The sequence below is a fragment of the Parambassis ranga genome, chromosome 17 (genome assembly GCF_900634625.1).
Source record: "Parambassis ranga chromosome 17, fParRan2.1, whole genome shotgun sequence".
Classification (NCBI taxonomy): domain Eukaryota; kingdom Metazoa; phylum Chordata; class Actinopteri; family Ambassidae; genus Parambassis; species Parambassis ranga.
In genome coordinates this window covers 5,754,668-5,771,786 of record NC_041037.1, presented here as the reverse complement: position 1 = coordinate 5,771,786, position 17,119 = coordinate 5,754,668, and the positions used below count along the sequence as shown (strand labels likewise).

Genomic DNA, 17,119 nt, shown 5'->3' with positions numbered 1-17,119 from the left:
AATAACGTTTGTATTAATAAAGTTTTTTTTCCCTCTTCAAACCAGAGGGTTTGGTGTCACATGACCAAATGACGTCACATGACCGTCCGGCTCGTACCTGTCATGGACGTTCTTTTGAAAAAGTTGCTTCGTATCACAGAATTTCAGATACCATACATACTAAAAGGGAAACCGTGGAAATATTTGCTAAGTTATCTAAGGGAAACAGGTTTTTATTTTTCTTTACCACTCAGTTTTACGCTCCAGTATCGTACAGGTGGCGGTAATGTACCTGAGAACAGGATGCCGCCGGCCATTAAACTAAAAGAAGAAGAAGAAGAAGAAAGTTGCATCGCTCCATCTTCTGTTATTTACCTAAAAACAAGGTAAGAAATTGAACTTTTGTTGCTTCTAAACGCTTCTAAGTGTGTTTTATAAGCATGTTTGTGGTTAGTGGCTGGTTGGACAGCAGTTTTCGTGTCTGTATTTGTCTTGTTTGGTTACAGGAGGTGACGTATTTTTTCCCGCCTACAGTTAAACCAGGTTATTCGCACTAATTTGTCACTCAAATGTTGATGTTTTCTCTGCAAGTGCAACCGCAGTATTGTTGCTAACATGTTTCTGTCAGTGAAAAGTAGAGTGACTGAGTATGATATGTGTTGTATGTTGGGGCATGCTCTGGTTGTTGTCAGCACATTTTCTGGGGCGGAAAGAGGGAGTTTACAGCAGCACTGACTGCAGGTGCTGGGAGGAGACAGTAAAACTCCGAATATCGACCGAAATGCACGTTACTGCATGCGTCTTGTCTAGCTAAGCTAGCGCCATCGCTAGCTAGCTAACGCCACCGCTAGCTTACCTTAGCTAAGCTTAATGTAGTCACTGTGTGTATGAGTTCTAATTAGTGATCATTATGAACAGTACACACGCTGTTGAGTCAGTCCTCACTAAACTGTTAAGTTGATTTAATCTCTAAGAATGGCAAACCCCAATGGAAATGCTTTATTTAAACAGTAGCTTTGAGTTACAGCCACAGGTGCATTATGCCGAACATGGATGAGCCTCATAAAGTTGAAGAGCCATTGCTGCTGGGCTGCACATCACACATTTTACTGGATCTATTTGTAATCATCTTTAAGCCATGAGGTGTTGTATGGTTATTGTTATATAAAAAAAACAGCATAAAGTGACATTTTGGTTTGTGCCTAAAGAAAATATATTCATTAATGTGGAAGTAAAATTACAGTTTACAGTGCTGAATCATAGATTTTAACTTAACTAAATAAAATTGCATGTAAAAAAAAATGTTTAATCCAAAGTAAAAGTATACTTTGATGTAGTAGTAAATATTAACTGAAAATGTTGAGTACAAAATTAGTTTTTTCACTTCGAGTGAATGTATTTTTGCTTTGGTAGAAGCACCTAGGTCATAAATTTAAAGAGTAGTTGTCAGGATAGTTCTGTCTTTATTTCATATTTAAACATTTTCTCCTTTTTATCTGACTTTTGTGAGTTCCCCAAGAGCTGCAGTACCCTTTAAATGCAACTTCTAAAACAGTCTAAAACAGACGTTTTTCACACCAACCCATCTATTTTTAATAAACGCATGGCTAAAACATTATTTTACACCGCAGACTCCTGCACTTATGTGACCTCAGCTTCCTGCAGCTAAGGGCAGGTAATTTTAGCCAGACATAAAGTGTAAGTCTCCTTAATGAGCACTGGTCCACTGATGGGTCAGTCATTAAGTCCTCAAGCTGTGCAGTCCATAATAGTTCAAGCTCACATCTTCTACCAAAGACAAAAAGTTTGTAAAGTTGGGAGAAACTTTGCAGGCATCAAAGAAAATGTCTGATTAACAGTGCGGACAGATAAGCTTAAAAGAATTGAGTTAGTTGATGAAAACAAACGCCAAGTTAAAAAAAAAAGTGTTTTATAACAGTATGTTTTGTATTTGTGGCTCATATTTTCAGCTGATATTGTCACATTTCTCAACAGGCGTTATCTTAGCACATCATTCCCACACATACTTGGGACATCTTTAACCAACTTGAAAGCCAGAAGGTGGAGAAAGTAATAAAGCAGATCACGTAAGTGAGATCTTGTGATGGTGTGAATGAGTGGATGCTAGCGTGTCTGGTGGGAGTTGTCACACTGGTCACCCAGAAATGGGTTTCCAAAATCATCTGAGGGTTGGGAAGGAGACAATGTTGTGTTTTCTAACAAAAAATATTACATGGCTAACTAAAGTCAGTGATGTTGAAAAATATTGTTGATACTTCTTGAGCAGACTGGACGTTCCCCAGTGATCAGAACTGCGTCCATAGCAACAGCCTTTTCTGTATAGCGGCAGTTGGTTCCTTTAGGAATACTGATAATAGACTGACTGACCAATCAGAATCAAGTATCAACTCTGCTGTGATAATGGCTCTTTATACACCTATACTTAATATCCAAAACTGATTTTACACAAGTGCCTTTCCTTCCACCAGACAACAATTTATAACAGCATGAGATGTTTATCTGTGAGAAACTCGATAAGGCAAATGCAGCATGCAAAGGTTAGTCAAACAGGAAAAGCACACGTTCAATTAACTTTGTACCAATAATTAATTCAGTTTTCTTGAACACCTGTGCTGCTGTAGAAAATACAGGCTTGTTAGCAAAAGTGATGGCACAAATGATACGGTGTCCAACACATAATTATTCACTCTGAAATGTCACATAAAAGCAGCAGAAACAAAAATAAACAAAAAAAAAAACCTGCTTTGCTTTAACTTGCACTTGACGGGGGAGAAAAGCTGTTTATCAAGCAAGACTCGGTTACAATGATTAGAAGACACTTAATGTGATTGTGACCTTTATTTTTGTGCCAAACATTTACGGAGAAACAACACATTTTCAAAATGAACTGCACACACTATATGAGAGAAAAATCAACCTAGGCCTGATGAACAGAACTGTTTTGGCTCTTAACAAATTAACTTAATATAGGAGCACAGAATCAGTTATGACTTGCTATTTACCGGGTGCCATTTTTATTTATTTATTTTTGCAGTCGAATGTCGTCCATATTAAATGTAATCACAGCAGTCCCATTAACTTTGGTGCAAGGCGTGACCTGAGAGTCGAGGTTGTAGGTCCCCTGCTTTCAACACTTAATGTGCTCCCTAATTAGCAATTACATTTTAGATAATGGTATATAAACTGTTGCATGGATGTAATTGGTCATGTGGATTTTAATGGATAGTATGCGAATCAAATGGGACTATGTTGTTATTGGTAATTATAAGCTGAAAAATTATTCCATTATTGCTTACTTGCAAAGCTTCTGCAATAAATGTAAAAAAAAAACCTTACAGAACATAAATGTTACCTCGTCACACAGAAAAACTACTAATAGAATAATCAGCCCCGCTTTCAAACAAAAATATTTTTCATTACACCAGAACAAAATGAAGACCTATAGCACTAATATATCTTATCTATTTAACAGACAGCAGTGGAGTTCCCAGTGTCAAAAGATACAGTACAGCAAGAGGGCGCTACGACAAATCAAATTAAACTGTATGATAACAATACATATATATCACTTTTATATTGAATAGAATTAATATCAACAACATTCAACTCAGCTTTTGGAATACTAAAATGATGCATTCAAAGTAACTCCTGTGATGGTTAAAGCGTGAAGAAGAAAAGTGTGACCGGTCAGATCGGTGATGTGCTGTTGTCTCTTTTTTTCCCACTGTGGAATGTTTCTGTAGAAATACACCGTCATAATTTTTTTTTTGATTTATTTCTGGGTAAATTTACTGTGCACAGAAATCCTAATGTGATGGGGGGACGTTGGCACTTGAGAGCCATCACGATCAGGAACGTTCTGCAAGCAGCTTTTTATATATTACAATGAGTCCAAGAATACAAATTCAGCCAACAAAATGGCACCTTTGTATGTTTTATTTTGTTTTGTTTTTTCCCTCTTCTGCTGCAGATTAAGGTGCTTTTTGTTTAAAGTCCAGGATACAAAAGGCGTCAAAATCCTCAACGATTCTGATTTGCGTTGTTTTCTATTTAATAAAAAAAAAAGAAAAAGCTTCAGTATTATACAGAATTGGAGATTTGTCTCAAGGCCATCTAATTCATCCAAAAAAGAAACATTTCTACAACATGATCACCTGGGACATCACCTCCAGTGACCACTTCTGTGAAGTAACAACCACAGACATGTACAATATATTCATGCATGTACTCATTATTGATTAACATCTCACCTTTATCAGTTTACCTGCTTTAAAGGGACAGTTCACCTCAACATGAAATATGCATGGCCTGCTGGGCTGTTTATCCTTCTAGCTTGGTTTGTCTGATATAATGATACTAGATGCCACTTAGCTTGTTTTTCAGGGCAACATTCATCATGTTTGCACAGTACAATTTCCCTTTCTATGAAATCTTTCAGGGCTGTTTTGTCATATCCTTCTAAATGGGGTGCTAATCGGTTAAACTTGACCTTTCCATTTAAACTCCAAAAAGACATGGTAGAAACTATTTTCACTCAAATCCAGCAACGGTGTCACTGCTCAGAAGTCTGTGTGAATCTACCCATGATGACTGTTTGTGACATTGATGGTGTCCTCCTCGGTTGAGCCATAACATTTGTCTTTGATGGATGTGCACTGTCTTCTGCGCAGTGATACGGGTGCTGGGTGTAGATAGGCTGAGTGCCATCTAGTTCCATTATATTGAAGACAAGGCAGAAATCTCTACAGCGCTCCCATCAGTACAATCTAGATGGATAAACAGCACTCCAGGCTGTGGTTGGGGGGGGGGAAAATGAATATCTGATTTGGGATTTCACTGTCCCTTTAAATCATCCATTTCATCAGTATTTTCTGATATGAGTATTTAAAATATCATATGCATTAACAATGCAAAGAAAACCATGGAGAGGAGAGGGTCTAAAACACCTCATCGTATCAGCATGAGAGACTGTGAGCACCCTGTAGAAAACATCAAAAGGTGCGCTGTAGAAAAAACTCATGAACTAATCACTGATTTCTTGCAATAGGTAGGTAAAAAAATGAAATACCAGTAAGAGTAAGATTCATGATTATGCAAGAGCATCGTACTCTTTAACTCAACATGGGAGGATGTGGCCTTATTTGCCTTTCAGTGTCTGTCAGCATCATTAAATCATCAGACACTGACAGAAAGTTAAAGCTTCTAAAAATAGGTGCAATAAAAGTCTTCGTTTCAGCATGATCATATTTAACAAATATATGTTTTTATACAATTTATAGTCTGCACTTTTTTTGCAGAAATCCTGACATTGTGATAAAATCTGAATCTCAAAACCAGTTTTGGAAACTATGTCCATTTAGTATGCTTTTTTTGTTTTTTTCTTACAAATCAGAACAAAGTGTCAACAAAAACTAACATGACAATCATAACATTATTATCCAGTATTATCTATGACGTCTCTTTCAGTGACAGTTTTGCCATCAAGATTAAATGGAAATAATGCTACATTTGTACTGAAAAAGGTGAAGAAAAGCACTCAGCAGGCGCTGCACCCATTAAGAATGGATATCAAGTGGACCAGTCATTTCTCTCTGTAGTACAGCAAATACGCTTTCAGTGACTCAGGCAGCGGTAACGCCATTATTTGGTGTCTCAACACGTTCACTTGCTTGAGGATTTCAATGTCCCCAATGTCTCTTTCTTCCTCCTCCTCCACCTCCTTGTGTTCTTCCTCAGCATGCTCCTCCTCCTCGCTCTCCACCATTTGGGGGATCAGTTGGTTGCCTACAAAAACATAAGTGTTGATGCGTCGCCGGCGACAGCGTCTGCGTTTGCGTTTCTGGGGAACCCTTTGCACCGTATCCTTCCCCTGACTGCCGTCGTTGGCCAGGTTTCGGAGAGTGCGGCGGATGTAGATCCGAGACAGATCCTGAAGGCTGCGGACAGTCACTGGAGCTAAAGACAAATGAGAGAGAGGACACAAGTCCTTCAGGGCAGAGCGCCACAAAAATAAGAATAATCCATAAGACTGCACCAGTCCTTCAACTAGGTCAGCATAAACAAGTGTGGACGTGAGAGAGAAAAGTGTGTCTCAGTGTTTCAAGAAAAGAAATAGCTGGCTCTGTGGAGCAGCTGCAGGGCGAGCTGCATATGTCAAGCCAAATACTGCTTCAGGAATCGTCTCGTCACATTATGTCTGACTTTACGTCTCCTGCTTTACGATTCAAGACGAGTTAGGCACAATAAAACACAGTCTGTGAGAGTGTGTTTGGATGAGGCTGTGTAACTTACGCAGCTGGACAGTGTCAGGCTTCTCTCCATCAGCTCTGCTCTGCTGGACCAGGGGGGCAAAGGACACCGCCAAGATGTTTTTGCTCTCCCATGTGCACTGGCCAGTCCTGGTTATCTGGGTCAGCTGCATAAAGAGACCAAACCTAAACTCAGCACAGAGCACTTAAAATATGAAATACAGCGGTGCATTTAGGAGCAGAGGCTAAGGACTCCAACCAGCACAGACTCTTTAAAATCTATTTTCTATTAAGTCACCTGCTGCTGAACACAGTTTCTTTACTGATTGTTTTTGTGAATATAACACCCAAATTTTTATTTAGGTGGTATATTCGTTGTTTGTTATGACCTTCTTTGTGTGATTTTTAACACAAATCAGGAATACACTGCAGCAATTATCTGTGTACAAATACTCTGCAACAATCACACAATTAATGATGCTGCACCAAACTCCAGGTGCTCATTACAGCAGAGAAATATAAACAATAGTGCAGGAGTAAACGGACGCCCCCCAATCTATTTTGCATATGCAGCTATGGAACTTAAACTCAGTTTGACACTTAATTTATATGCAAAATCAATTTAATTAAAGGACAGATGGAGCTTTGCAAAACGTAAGGTTTAGGGGAAATTAAATGTTAAGAAACTGGATGATACCTACATAAAAGTATTTGTTTATGAATTCTGACTTATCGTTAATAAATAATTTGGAATTCTCTTTTCCTTCTAGAATTGTATTTTAATACCTGACACAGTAATAGTCTTTATATGGTACCAGTAATCTGAAAGAGATCCTGTTCTCTCACAAGAGCACTGAGAACTGTCACACACAGAACACAGAAACCATCACAGACATCTAGAAAAAGGTCAAAAATTAAAATTTAAATCCCCTCATGGGCCACATTAAAGTGAAAACGAGCATAGTAAAAATTATGTCTCTCCTACACCTAAAGGCTGTTACATTAGATTTATTCTGATGCTGCTATCTAAATGTCCACAATTTGTGAATATTTACCAGTTTTTAAAATGTTATTGGTATTGGATCCACCCTCTGTGTCAGAAAATGATAGCAAACAAAGGTTGTATACAGTTTGTTCACCACATTGTGGATGAGGCTTGTAATGCTTTACATTAACTGATTAACTGGCTGATGATAATGATGACAAAGTTTGTTTCCTCAAGATGCCTCTGTGCTGCACAGTCTTTGAAGCGCTCTGTCCTCTCACTACACCGCCTGTCTTATATTTGTTCACTGTGGAGAGTAATTTCAAAAAGCTCTGGAGGAGATGGGAAGTGGAAAATGTCGTCTTGGAGCTGATGAAAGGCCAAAACAGAAAGAGAGAGAGAGAGAGAGAAAAAGTGTTTTTAAAATTATCTGCATTAGTGTGGATGTGGTCCGAGTGGATTTGGGCTGTGCAGCTTTTATGCTGGTAGATCTTACAACAATCTCTGATGACACGATGTTTAATTATGTTTTTTTTTAGACTGTTTTTAATCTTAGAAATGGCTTCCACTTTTGTTTCAATGGGCAGTTTACTGTCCGGTAGTGTACACTGTGAACTCACTACACACACTGTAAGTACAGAACCAATATAAAACCCTCAGGTCACAATGTCTAATCTGAGCCAAGCTTTGCTTTACTTCAGTTCCTTTTTCCATTAAATGCCTTAAATTGCCCTGAGGCCTCGGCCATGAATCTGTCACAATCTTTGCCCTCCTTACTGGAAAAGGTTCCTGTCAACCATTTCTCCACCAACATCCCAAAATATCCTCAGTGCCCTCTTACATGCCCCACAGTCTGTCCACATTTACACATCCACCATTTTAAATAAAACATGTTTTGATACAGCACTGTGTGTACTCTGAACACGGCGGCTTAAATTCAGGGGCAGTCGTGGCTCAATAATGCATGGAAAAAGTTGCATAACCATGTCTTAGAGGTCAGAGCTATTTTACCTACTTATCCCTCGTGCATTTTGAATAGCAATCACTATGTGTCGATTGTGTATCACTCTGATGGCCTCTGGTACTTACCTGATCCTCTATAGGCATCACCAGAATGCCTCCAATTTTGAGCAGCACTTTCATGTAATTTTCATGGTCCTTCTGCACTCCAGCGCCGCAGTAAATGCGATCATATTGGTGACTGTCTGTGGAGATTTCAAGGCAATTCCCCACCACAAAGACCGGTTCACAGAACTCAAACCTGTGAAAAAATAATGAGAGATGCACTGAATAAATGCACAAAAAACAACCAACCACAAGGAAAACATGTTTTTCTTTGTGTTGGGCTCATCATCACATTTGAACGCTGTGACAGAATTATACAAACTACACGAGAGAGGATGACTGTCACTTGTGGCTGCAGTTTGAAAACATCCACTTCCACACATGTAGTTTGACTTTTTTTGTGGGGGGGCAGTGCAGGGACTCAAGATTTGTTTCTAAAATCACGGCTATACTGTGCAGACATCTGTTTATTTGCTGAGGTTATTGTTGTAACTATGTAGCTCGACTGGTGACGCAGCATTTCAGCATGGATGCAATGCTGCCAGAAGTGCCAGCAGACAATTTATTTCTGTGTCTGTCTATAGACAGTTACCCTCCATGTTGTCCTCCATATAGCGCTGCTGATAGCAGCATGGATTCTGCTCAGCACATCTGTCACTCTAGATTTGACATTGTCTAAAGCAGAGAGTCAGGAGTCAAGACTGAGGTGCATCTGTGAAAATCTGACTTCAATCTGATCTTACTGATACACAGATGTATTCAAATCACTCCAGTCTCAAAAAATGAGACTGGTAGTCCTAGATTGTTGGAAAAGAACTTTGATACCGCTCTCCTGTCTGTACTTAATATGCAGCAGGAGTCAGTGGCCGCTGAATATAGCCGACCTGTTTATCACAGCAGTGTGACAATGGAAAAAGAAATCTAGGAAGCCCAGTTTTAGTAACAGATTAATGCATCTAAATCCTTATCAGATGCCCAACACCACAGCCATTTTATTAAAATGTGTTTGTGTAGAGCAGAAACACAGTAGATGAGGGACAAAATCATCTAAACAAAATAAGTGCTTGCATGTAAGTGATGGATAATTTGCTGTATTATGGGTGTTATGATCAATGAATGTAACACAATATTCTTTTAAAACATGTACTCACTTATCAAAGCTGTCGCTGTTCTTTATGAACTCATCCAGTTTCTCTCTGGCGTACTCAACAACATCCTTGTGGAGCTCAACTCCATGGTTCACACCAAATGGCCCTTGAGAGAGGACAAAAAACAAACACAGAACAATGTTTTATTATATTTTCATGTATTTTTAGAATTCTAAGTATCTGTCAAAGACAACAAATAATTTATAGACTTGGAATTTTAAAATATGTTCATCATTCTTCTTTTGAAGTTTTATGGACCAATTATTTGATAAATAAGGAAGATAAATTGCACCCAAAATATCACAAGAACAACAACACAATACTCGCCAGTTCATGCTTTGTGGACTGCGTGTCCACAATGTTGCATGTGAGGCAAATATTGTCATCTGACCAAGCCCATAAATGTCAGTGTAACTACAGATCATTACTGGTTGATCGATAAAACACAAAGGATGTTTTGGAACTTGACCATCAGTCTGTTCACGTTTGTCTACCTCAAGATTTTGTGGAGCAGAAAAATCAGCTTGATCGCCTTGGATGTGGTGGCTCCGTCTCCTTTGTTAGCAGAGTTATCACCTGGGTTTGGGCTACTATCAGCAGTGTCTAATTTGTTAATGCGTTAAGGCGTGTGACGATGAGAGGTGCTTCCTGAGATTCAAATTGTTTGTGACTGATGTGAAAACACGCATTTTTCCTGGACATAACGCATGTCACATATATTCTTGCTTTTTATCTTAACAAGGGAAAAGTAATGTTTGTTCTATCTTCAGTTTTTATTAAAAAAAACTACCGTCGCCCTCACTGAACTCGCCATAGCAGCATGTGTGACTTCTTCTGCGTAGGTGTGTGCAACTGTGTGTGTGCGTGTTTGTCTGAACACCCGCCCCACTCTGCCTCTGAATGGTTTACCATGGAATTGTCCTCTACCTTAGCCAGTCATTACTTATAGTGGTTTTCTCGGCCTCCCCTCTCACCAAAGAAAAACCTCACAGCTCCCACGCAGCTTGCTCGGATGAGCTCAGTGAGCTCAATAGTAACACTGCAATTTCTTGTCAGTAACGGTAACGGCATTGTAACTCTGGAAACAGTAATTCGTTTGATTACTTGTTACTGAAAAAAGTAACATTTATTTTTAACTCCCATCACTGCACATGTCATGTCTGCTGCTATGTGTGTGTATGTGTATTAGATTTTTTTCCTGTATATATTGTATTTATTGTTCTTTGATATATGCTGCCACTACAACTTAATTTCTGTACAGGAATTACCTATGATGAGGCCAACCATTGTGCTCAGGTAGCCGGTTCCACTTCCCAGATTGAGGAAAGAAAGTCCTGGCTGTAGTTTGAGAGCCTCCATCACCTCAGAATATATACATGGAGCAGACAGGTGTATGTTTCCGTGCTTCCACGCCAAGTCTTTGTAGGCACTGTCCCGATAGCCGTCCAGATAGTAGTTGCCGCGGTCTATGGCCCGAAAGGCCTGCTCAACTTTTTCTGTGCGGATGTATTGAGCCTCCTTCAAATTATCAATGAGGTCGTCATTGTCCTCCCCGGCGCTCACAGCTCCCCCCATGGCGTAAAGAGTACAGACACACACAAGGGCCAAATGGATGAGTGATTCCTCCTCAGAGTGGCATGGAGATGGACGGCTGGCTGAAGGATCCTGCTGCCACTGTGACTACTCAAATGTCAGTTCAGACAGCGTTCATGTCTGGCCAGCGAGTGACCTGAGAAAAATGACACAAACACGTTATGGGAGACAGGCCTGCTGGGAAATACAGCATCTGCTTAAATCTACAAGTGAAGTGTAGATTTAAAGATGCTGGTAAAAGAAAAATTCACTGAAACTGGAAATGTCTTTTGATGAAAAATTCACAAGAAAGAGAAACAGAAGAATAAACTCTAATACGCTCTTTGAGTGGGTTTTAAAATTAATTTTTATCAGGAAAGAAACTTCACAAACTGATGTTCTGAAATGCCTTTCAAAAAGGGTTAGTGGATACTTTAGCAGTATTTATGTGATTATTTAATACTGAAAATATATCCATCAATCTGTCATAGTTAGTTTGAATACAGAGGCTTCTGTAATTCTGTAATAACCAATTTATTATGGGCCAAGTTATAATACACACTGGCTTGCTGTTTTAACTTACAAAAATACCATTAACCATTTGTTACCTCTGCTTTCAGTACCGTAACATGACAAAATAACTGAAGATTTTTTTTATAGATTACATTTTAATAATTAATGTTGCGAGCTGAAGAGTTTGTTTTTCTTCAAACGAAACATTTCATGCAGCTGCTCAAATGTAAATATGTACATGTTGAAAGATTTATATGATAGCTACAACATCAAACCAAGACTAAATCCAGACATGTATTGCCAGTATGTTGCTGATGTAAAATACAAAAAAAAAAAAACAAAAGTTGCAGCTGTGAGATTTTCAGAATCAGATTGAATTCACCCGCTTTCAGTACCCGTCACACTGAGTTGACACTCTGTGGCCTGTTGTCACATCGTGTACTAAAGTTGACGCTGCTATGACCAGGAGGTAGATGCAGAGTTATGCAACGTACAGATGACATTAAGGGTGGCCAATACACAATATTGTGTAAATATTGACATGGAGAGTCTGGGGCATTCATTCAAATCTAGACACCTATAAAAGGGTCTTAATACATCAAGTTACTGGCTAATGTGTGGTCGCCTCTGAGCGTATGTGACCTTAAACTTTGCAGTTCTTCCTGCATTGTTTGCAATAGTTGGACCCTTGTCAGCTGCGTTCCAGTAAGTTGGGCATGCTGAATGTGCAGCACAGACTGTCAGTGAGAAAGATCAGATTGGCTGTCACATTTCATGATGAAATGGCCAGCTATGAATGTCCATTTTTTGGACAATTAAAGGTAGGGTAGGAGATTTTGAAAACTCAGTGAGTCAGCCAGATTTCGAAAGTAAACACACGCCCCTTTCTCTCGGAGCTCACTCCGAAGCCACGCCTCCCAATCACATAGACGTGCATTACCTAAAGACGACAAGCACAAGCCTGTCATCAAGGGCAGATGCTCATTCACATCAAAACATTTGAGATGGAAGAAGAGCAGTGCAAGCAACCCAGACATATTAAAGAAAGAGCTAGCATGCTGTAATTATCAGCAGTAGAAAATGGATCTTGCTTTCGAGCTGTCATGTTGCCCAAGCTGTGCTAGTCAAAGTGTGTGCAGGAGAGCTGTCAGTCAATCATTTTTTTAATGTATATCTGCAGAGCCTGAACAAACCGCGACACAGTGTAAATTATTAAATACCAGTAGTAAGCAAGAGAATTGTATATCTCTGATGTTCGTCATCACATATTCAAGTGTGCAGAGATACAACTATACTGAAAAACAGAAGTGAGGCATGCAGAGTCAGAGATGACACATCAGCTTTAAATTGCAAACAATTTCAGTACAATAAGAGATTTTGTTGTTTCTTTTCACTATTCTATCTTGTGTCTCTTATAATGTACTGGAGGCTTTCACATTTCAGAAAAAGACACACAGAGGTTGAGCTGCCTCACAAGAAACCGTTTTGTGAAAGTGACAGACATTAAAAAAGTAATGGCCTGTGATCCTAAATTATGTAATGCTTTTCTTTAAAGCAAGACACTGCAGCCATAAAGAGAAACTTCCTGCCACATGCCAGTTTTTTAAACACTTTATGAATGCTTTGATAAGAAAAATACATAAGCCTGTGTATAGCTTGAGATGCAGCCAAGGGAGACAAGTTCTGAATTCCTTCTCTGCCTCCTCAGCATCTGCACATCTGACTCAGCTAATAAAGATGAAATTCAGAGGTGACTTTGTAGTGGGAGGCCTGGTAAGGTAATTTTCCGCCGGCTCTTTCTCACAGGCAAAAAGAATCATTGATTCGCTCACCATCACTGAATGGACAGCAGTGTTCTTTTGTTGTTTTTTTATACCCCTCTTTTGCCTGTTTCTGCAGGCACTGAAAGAAAACCCAGGAAAATGGGTCAGACGAGGTATCTGCTTTCAGGCACTACTGTACCATCTTACCACCCGGTCTTGAAACAGGGGTCATTATCAATTCACTCCTTTAAAAAAAACATCGAGAGAGACCAGCTGGGGAAATTATATTAGCTATGCTAGTTTTTTTTAATTCACTGGTAAACACATGATGGCCCGGCCTGACTCCTCATGTGTACATGACAAGTGTGGAAACGTCACATCAGGTCATGAGCAGCTGCTGTGACCCGGTTGGAAACACCTCAGTGAACCATGCAGGATGACGAAACATGTAACAGATCGTCTGGCAACACAGCTCTGTAACTAAATACTAAAGGCCTGTAGAGGCAGCGCACATTACTGATCAAAGGAGAGCGAGGTGAACTGACAGTCCTGATGTTTACCAACACTGACAGGGTAAATTCAAACAACATGAAGCAATGTCAGGCAAAGAAATTATGCTCATATCTCTGCGGCCTTACTAATCAATAAGTTTTGTATCCAATTTACAGACGCAAACCTCACTTTGCCTATTAAGAGAGATAAAATCTTTCTGATGTGTTGCCTTCATTTTCATAATATTATTTGTAAATCGATTTGATTAATTAACATGTTTTAAAGGAGGTGTAATGTCAGAGTGTAGTTCTAGAGAGGGAAATTAATTCTGCTATAAATCTGTCCCATGTATTATTAATTAAACATGTGTAAAAAAAACATGTTGCAAATTTTACATGTTTGAATATATTAATTAGAAGGCAAGTGCAGCACAGTGATAGCATCTGTGCTATAATTCAACAACAACCGTCCTACAATAAATACTGAAATTAAAACACACAGCAGTAGTAAGAGCTAACTCGGTCGGTCTGTGTGCTGATAACAAATAAATCTGATAGCTGCTTCACCTTTGTGCCACCGGGAGGTTAAATTTGTCACCTGGCCCCTAACACATTATTTCAAGACACCCCGGACATAAATGATCTGCTTCCCATTAAATCTGCTGTGGACAAGGAAAAGATGGTCAAGAAGCAATTTTTTACTATCCTTAGAATTTCACATGATTTAACAACCCCTCTCAAAAGTTAAAAAAAATCTGACATCTTTTCAACACTGACGGTCATGACCTGCTCACTCTTTTTCTAGTGTCAAACCTGGTGATAAATCCACACAGTCTGTTCAGGATGAAATTGCAGGGCCTTTATTACACCTCAGTATTCTGTGTGAAATGTACGAAAGTGGAACAGTGGAGCATTTTGTTACATCTCTTTCAGAGAGGGACCTTTACAGCACAGACTGGGGACACTGGTTGAAACGTTCAGAAACAAATAACTTTAACGTCACTTATTGCAATCCTGATTTGCACCTTTAAAAATGCATTTTCTAACAAAAACTGGCTGAGGTTATTGGTTCCAGGTTGTGGTGGTTGATATATTTTCAATAATTGTATTTAGATAATATTACAAAACTATTAGGAAATAGTTTTCTGTTCTTTGGACCTGTTTTTTTTTTACATGTTAATAAAGTAAGCAAAACTATTAGCAGATTAATTGATCCTGACATTGATCAATAGCTGTACTTCTAGATTATTTCACTTGAACCTGCTAGTGTTTGTGTTTAAATATTTGCACTACTACTGAGGAGTTTCTGACACTGATCAGTCGTCATATGCAATGGTGGCCACAGATGTTCCTCAAAAACAAACACAAAAAAATCCCACAACTGACACCTGATGAGGCCAATCAGCACGCCGCCTGGTCACATGACCCAGTTGCCACACAGCTCAGCCAATCGGCGGCTGGAACCGTTTCTCCGCACGACGTGTGACGATTGGAGCAAAACAACAACAGCGTTTTCATGAAATGTTGTCAACCGTTATTAATCACGGCTCCTTTTTCTAATCCTGCCAGTCCACAGCAAATACACGTCGAGCCACGAATTCAATAACACTCACAGGATCCCTGGTGTGTGTGTGTGTGTGTGTGTGTGTGTCTGTGTGTTTGTGGAGTGTGAGCCTTCAGCTTTTGTTCTCACTTGTCGAGCAAAACGCAGCCAGCTCTCTGCAGTGCGATTAACCCCAATCTTTAGCAGCAAGTAGCTAAACCGGTTTGTTGAGCAGAGACTGAAATATGAGCCTTGCAGGTTTTAATAGCTGCTGCGAGGTGAAAAAATACAATAAACAAAGGTTTAGTGATTTCTCGGAGTCTCTTCCGCATGATGGGGTTCACATTTGTAGCTGCAAAGTCCGCGCAGTCTGTGCACACATCCAAATGAAAATGTACACATTTTGAGTTCGAATTCTTGTTTCATAACAGAGTTAATTAAACGTTTAATTTGTCATTTGGTGTCTGACATCGCCATCTGAGTTGCAGTTAAGCTGGCTAACGTTAGCTTTAGTGGGCCTGAGTGCGCCATCATCAAAACAGAGACAAAGCAGGTTAGGTAAGCTCTCCTCTTTATCCACAGCTAGCACACACACACGCACAAAATGCAGCCTGTGTGTTATGTCACGTTACAAAAAGGTAAAACAGTTACTAATAACAACGCGGTCTGCCGTCTACAGAACGCAGCTAGCTCACTGCATGACCGCATGTTAGCTTAAAACAAATTTAAAAAGTACTCACAATGTCGTGTCGCATTTACTCAGTCCTTGTAACGGCACAATGCACCGTGCGCTGCGACGGACACTGACAGACACTGTCTGACAGCCTCCCCGAGAGGCCAACAGCTAGTTTACTGAGCTAACTAACTAGCTGGTTAGTTGGAAAGGTGAAGTAGTAACGGCGAGGCGCTCTGTCGGAGTGGAAGAAGAAAGAAACAGCTGAGAGGATGTAAACACAGGTCACGTGGTCTGAAATTGCCGACAGAGGGAAGCACTGTTGCTTCACTGCTGATGCTCCTATCTATCTATCTATCTATCTATCTATCTATCTATCTATCTATCTATCTATCTATCTATCTATCTATCTATCTATCTATCTATCCTTTTCATTTTTTTCATTTACAACGGAATCTTGTAAAAGTAAATATTGTAAAATTCATCCACATAAATGCTGCATCATCAAGTGTCTATAAAATATAGATGACTGAATATTATATTACATCGCAGAGCTATTACATTGGTTACACTAGTTTAAACTATCTACAGGTTCCCTTGTGAAAATGTTGCTCATGATCATTAAGAGGAGAGAATATATAATAATATAATATAAAATTAGAAGGCTTCACACACCTTTTATAACCTCTCACATGTCCCATAAGGCAGAGCCTAAATTTAGCCTGCAGGTGGTTTCTGTGTGGGACAGGATGATCATCAAGTTTAAAGAGGAAGCTGTTGTGGTCAGCAGACTCACGGAGGTCTGGACTGGTCGGCTTTCACTGACTGTTGACCTCAGTTGATAAACACAGTGTTTTGGTTTCACTCTGTTTTTATCTTTGTGTGACCTATAGCTGAAGTGTTTGTTTACTTCCTCAGTCACCGGTTTAATTGCATAACAGAGGTACCACTTACATGATCACCAACTATTTAAAATGCACAAGGGCTGTTTAATATGAGTGTCTTCAGTAATTGAATACCTACTCATCCAGGATCATTAGTCACATCTGGTCCACTCAGTCGATCTGACAAATGAATCAAACAAGATCAGTATTTCCACGCCGTGTTTGGACTCTGTA

General features: G+C 39.5%; 1 protein-coding gene across 1 annotated transcript; it reads right to left on the bottom strand.

Annotated features, from left to right (window-relative positions):
• Positions 1-3,770: 3,770 nt before the first annotated feature.
• pcmtd1 (protein-L-isoaspartate (D-aspartate) O-methyltransferase domain containing 1) lies at positions 3,771-16,633 on the bottom strand. The gene is made up of 6 exons (XM_028426678.1): positions 16,069-16,633; positions 10,715-11,175; positions 9,450-9,552; positions 8,323-8,494; positions 6,292-6,415; positions 3,771-5,955 (listed from the first exon to the last, which is right to left on the bottom strand). Exons 2-6 carry the CDS (start codon positions 11,019-11,021, stop codon positions 5,582-5,584), a joined length of 1,080 nt encoding a protein of 359 aa, XP_028282479.1. The 5' UTR covers positions 11,022-11,175; positions 16,069-16,633; the 3' UTR covers positions 3,771-5,581.
• Positions 16,634-17,119: the final 486 nt, after the last annotated feature.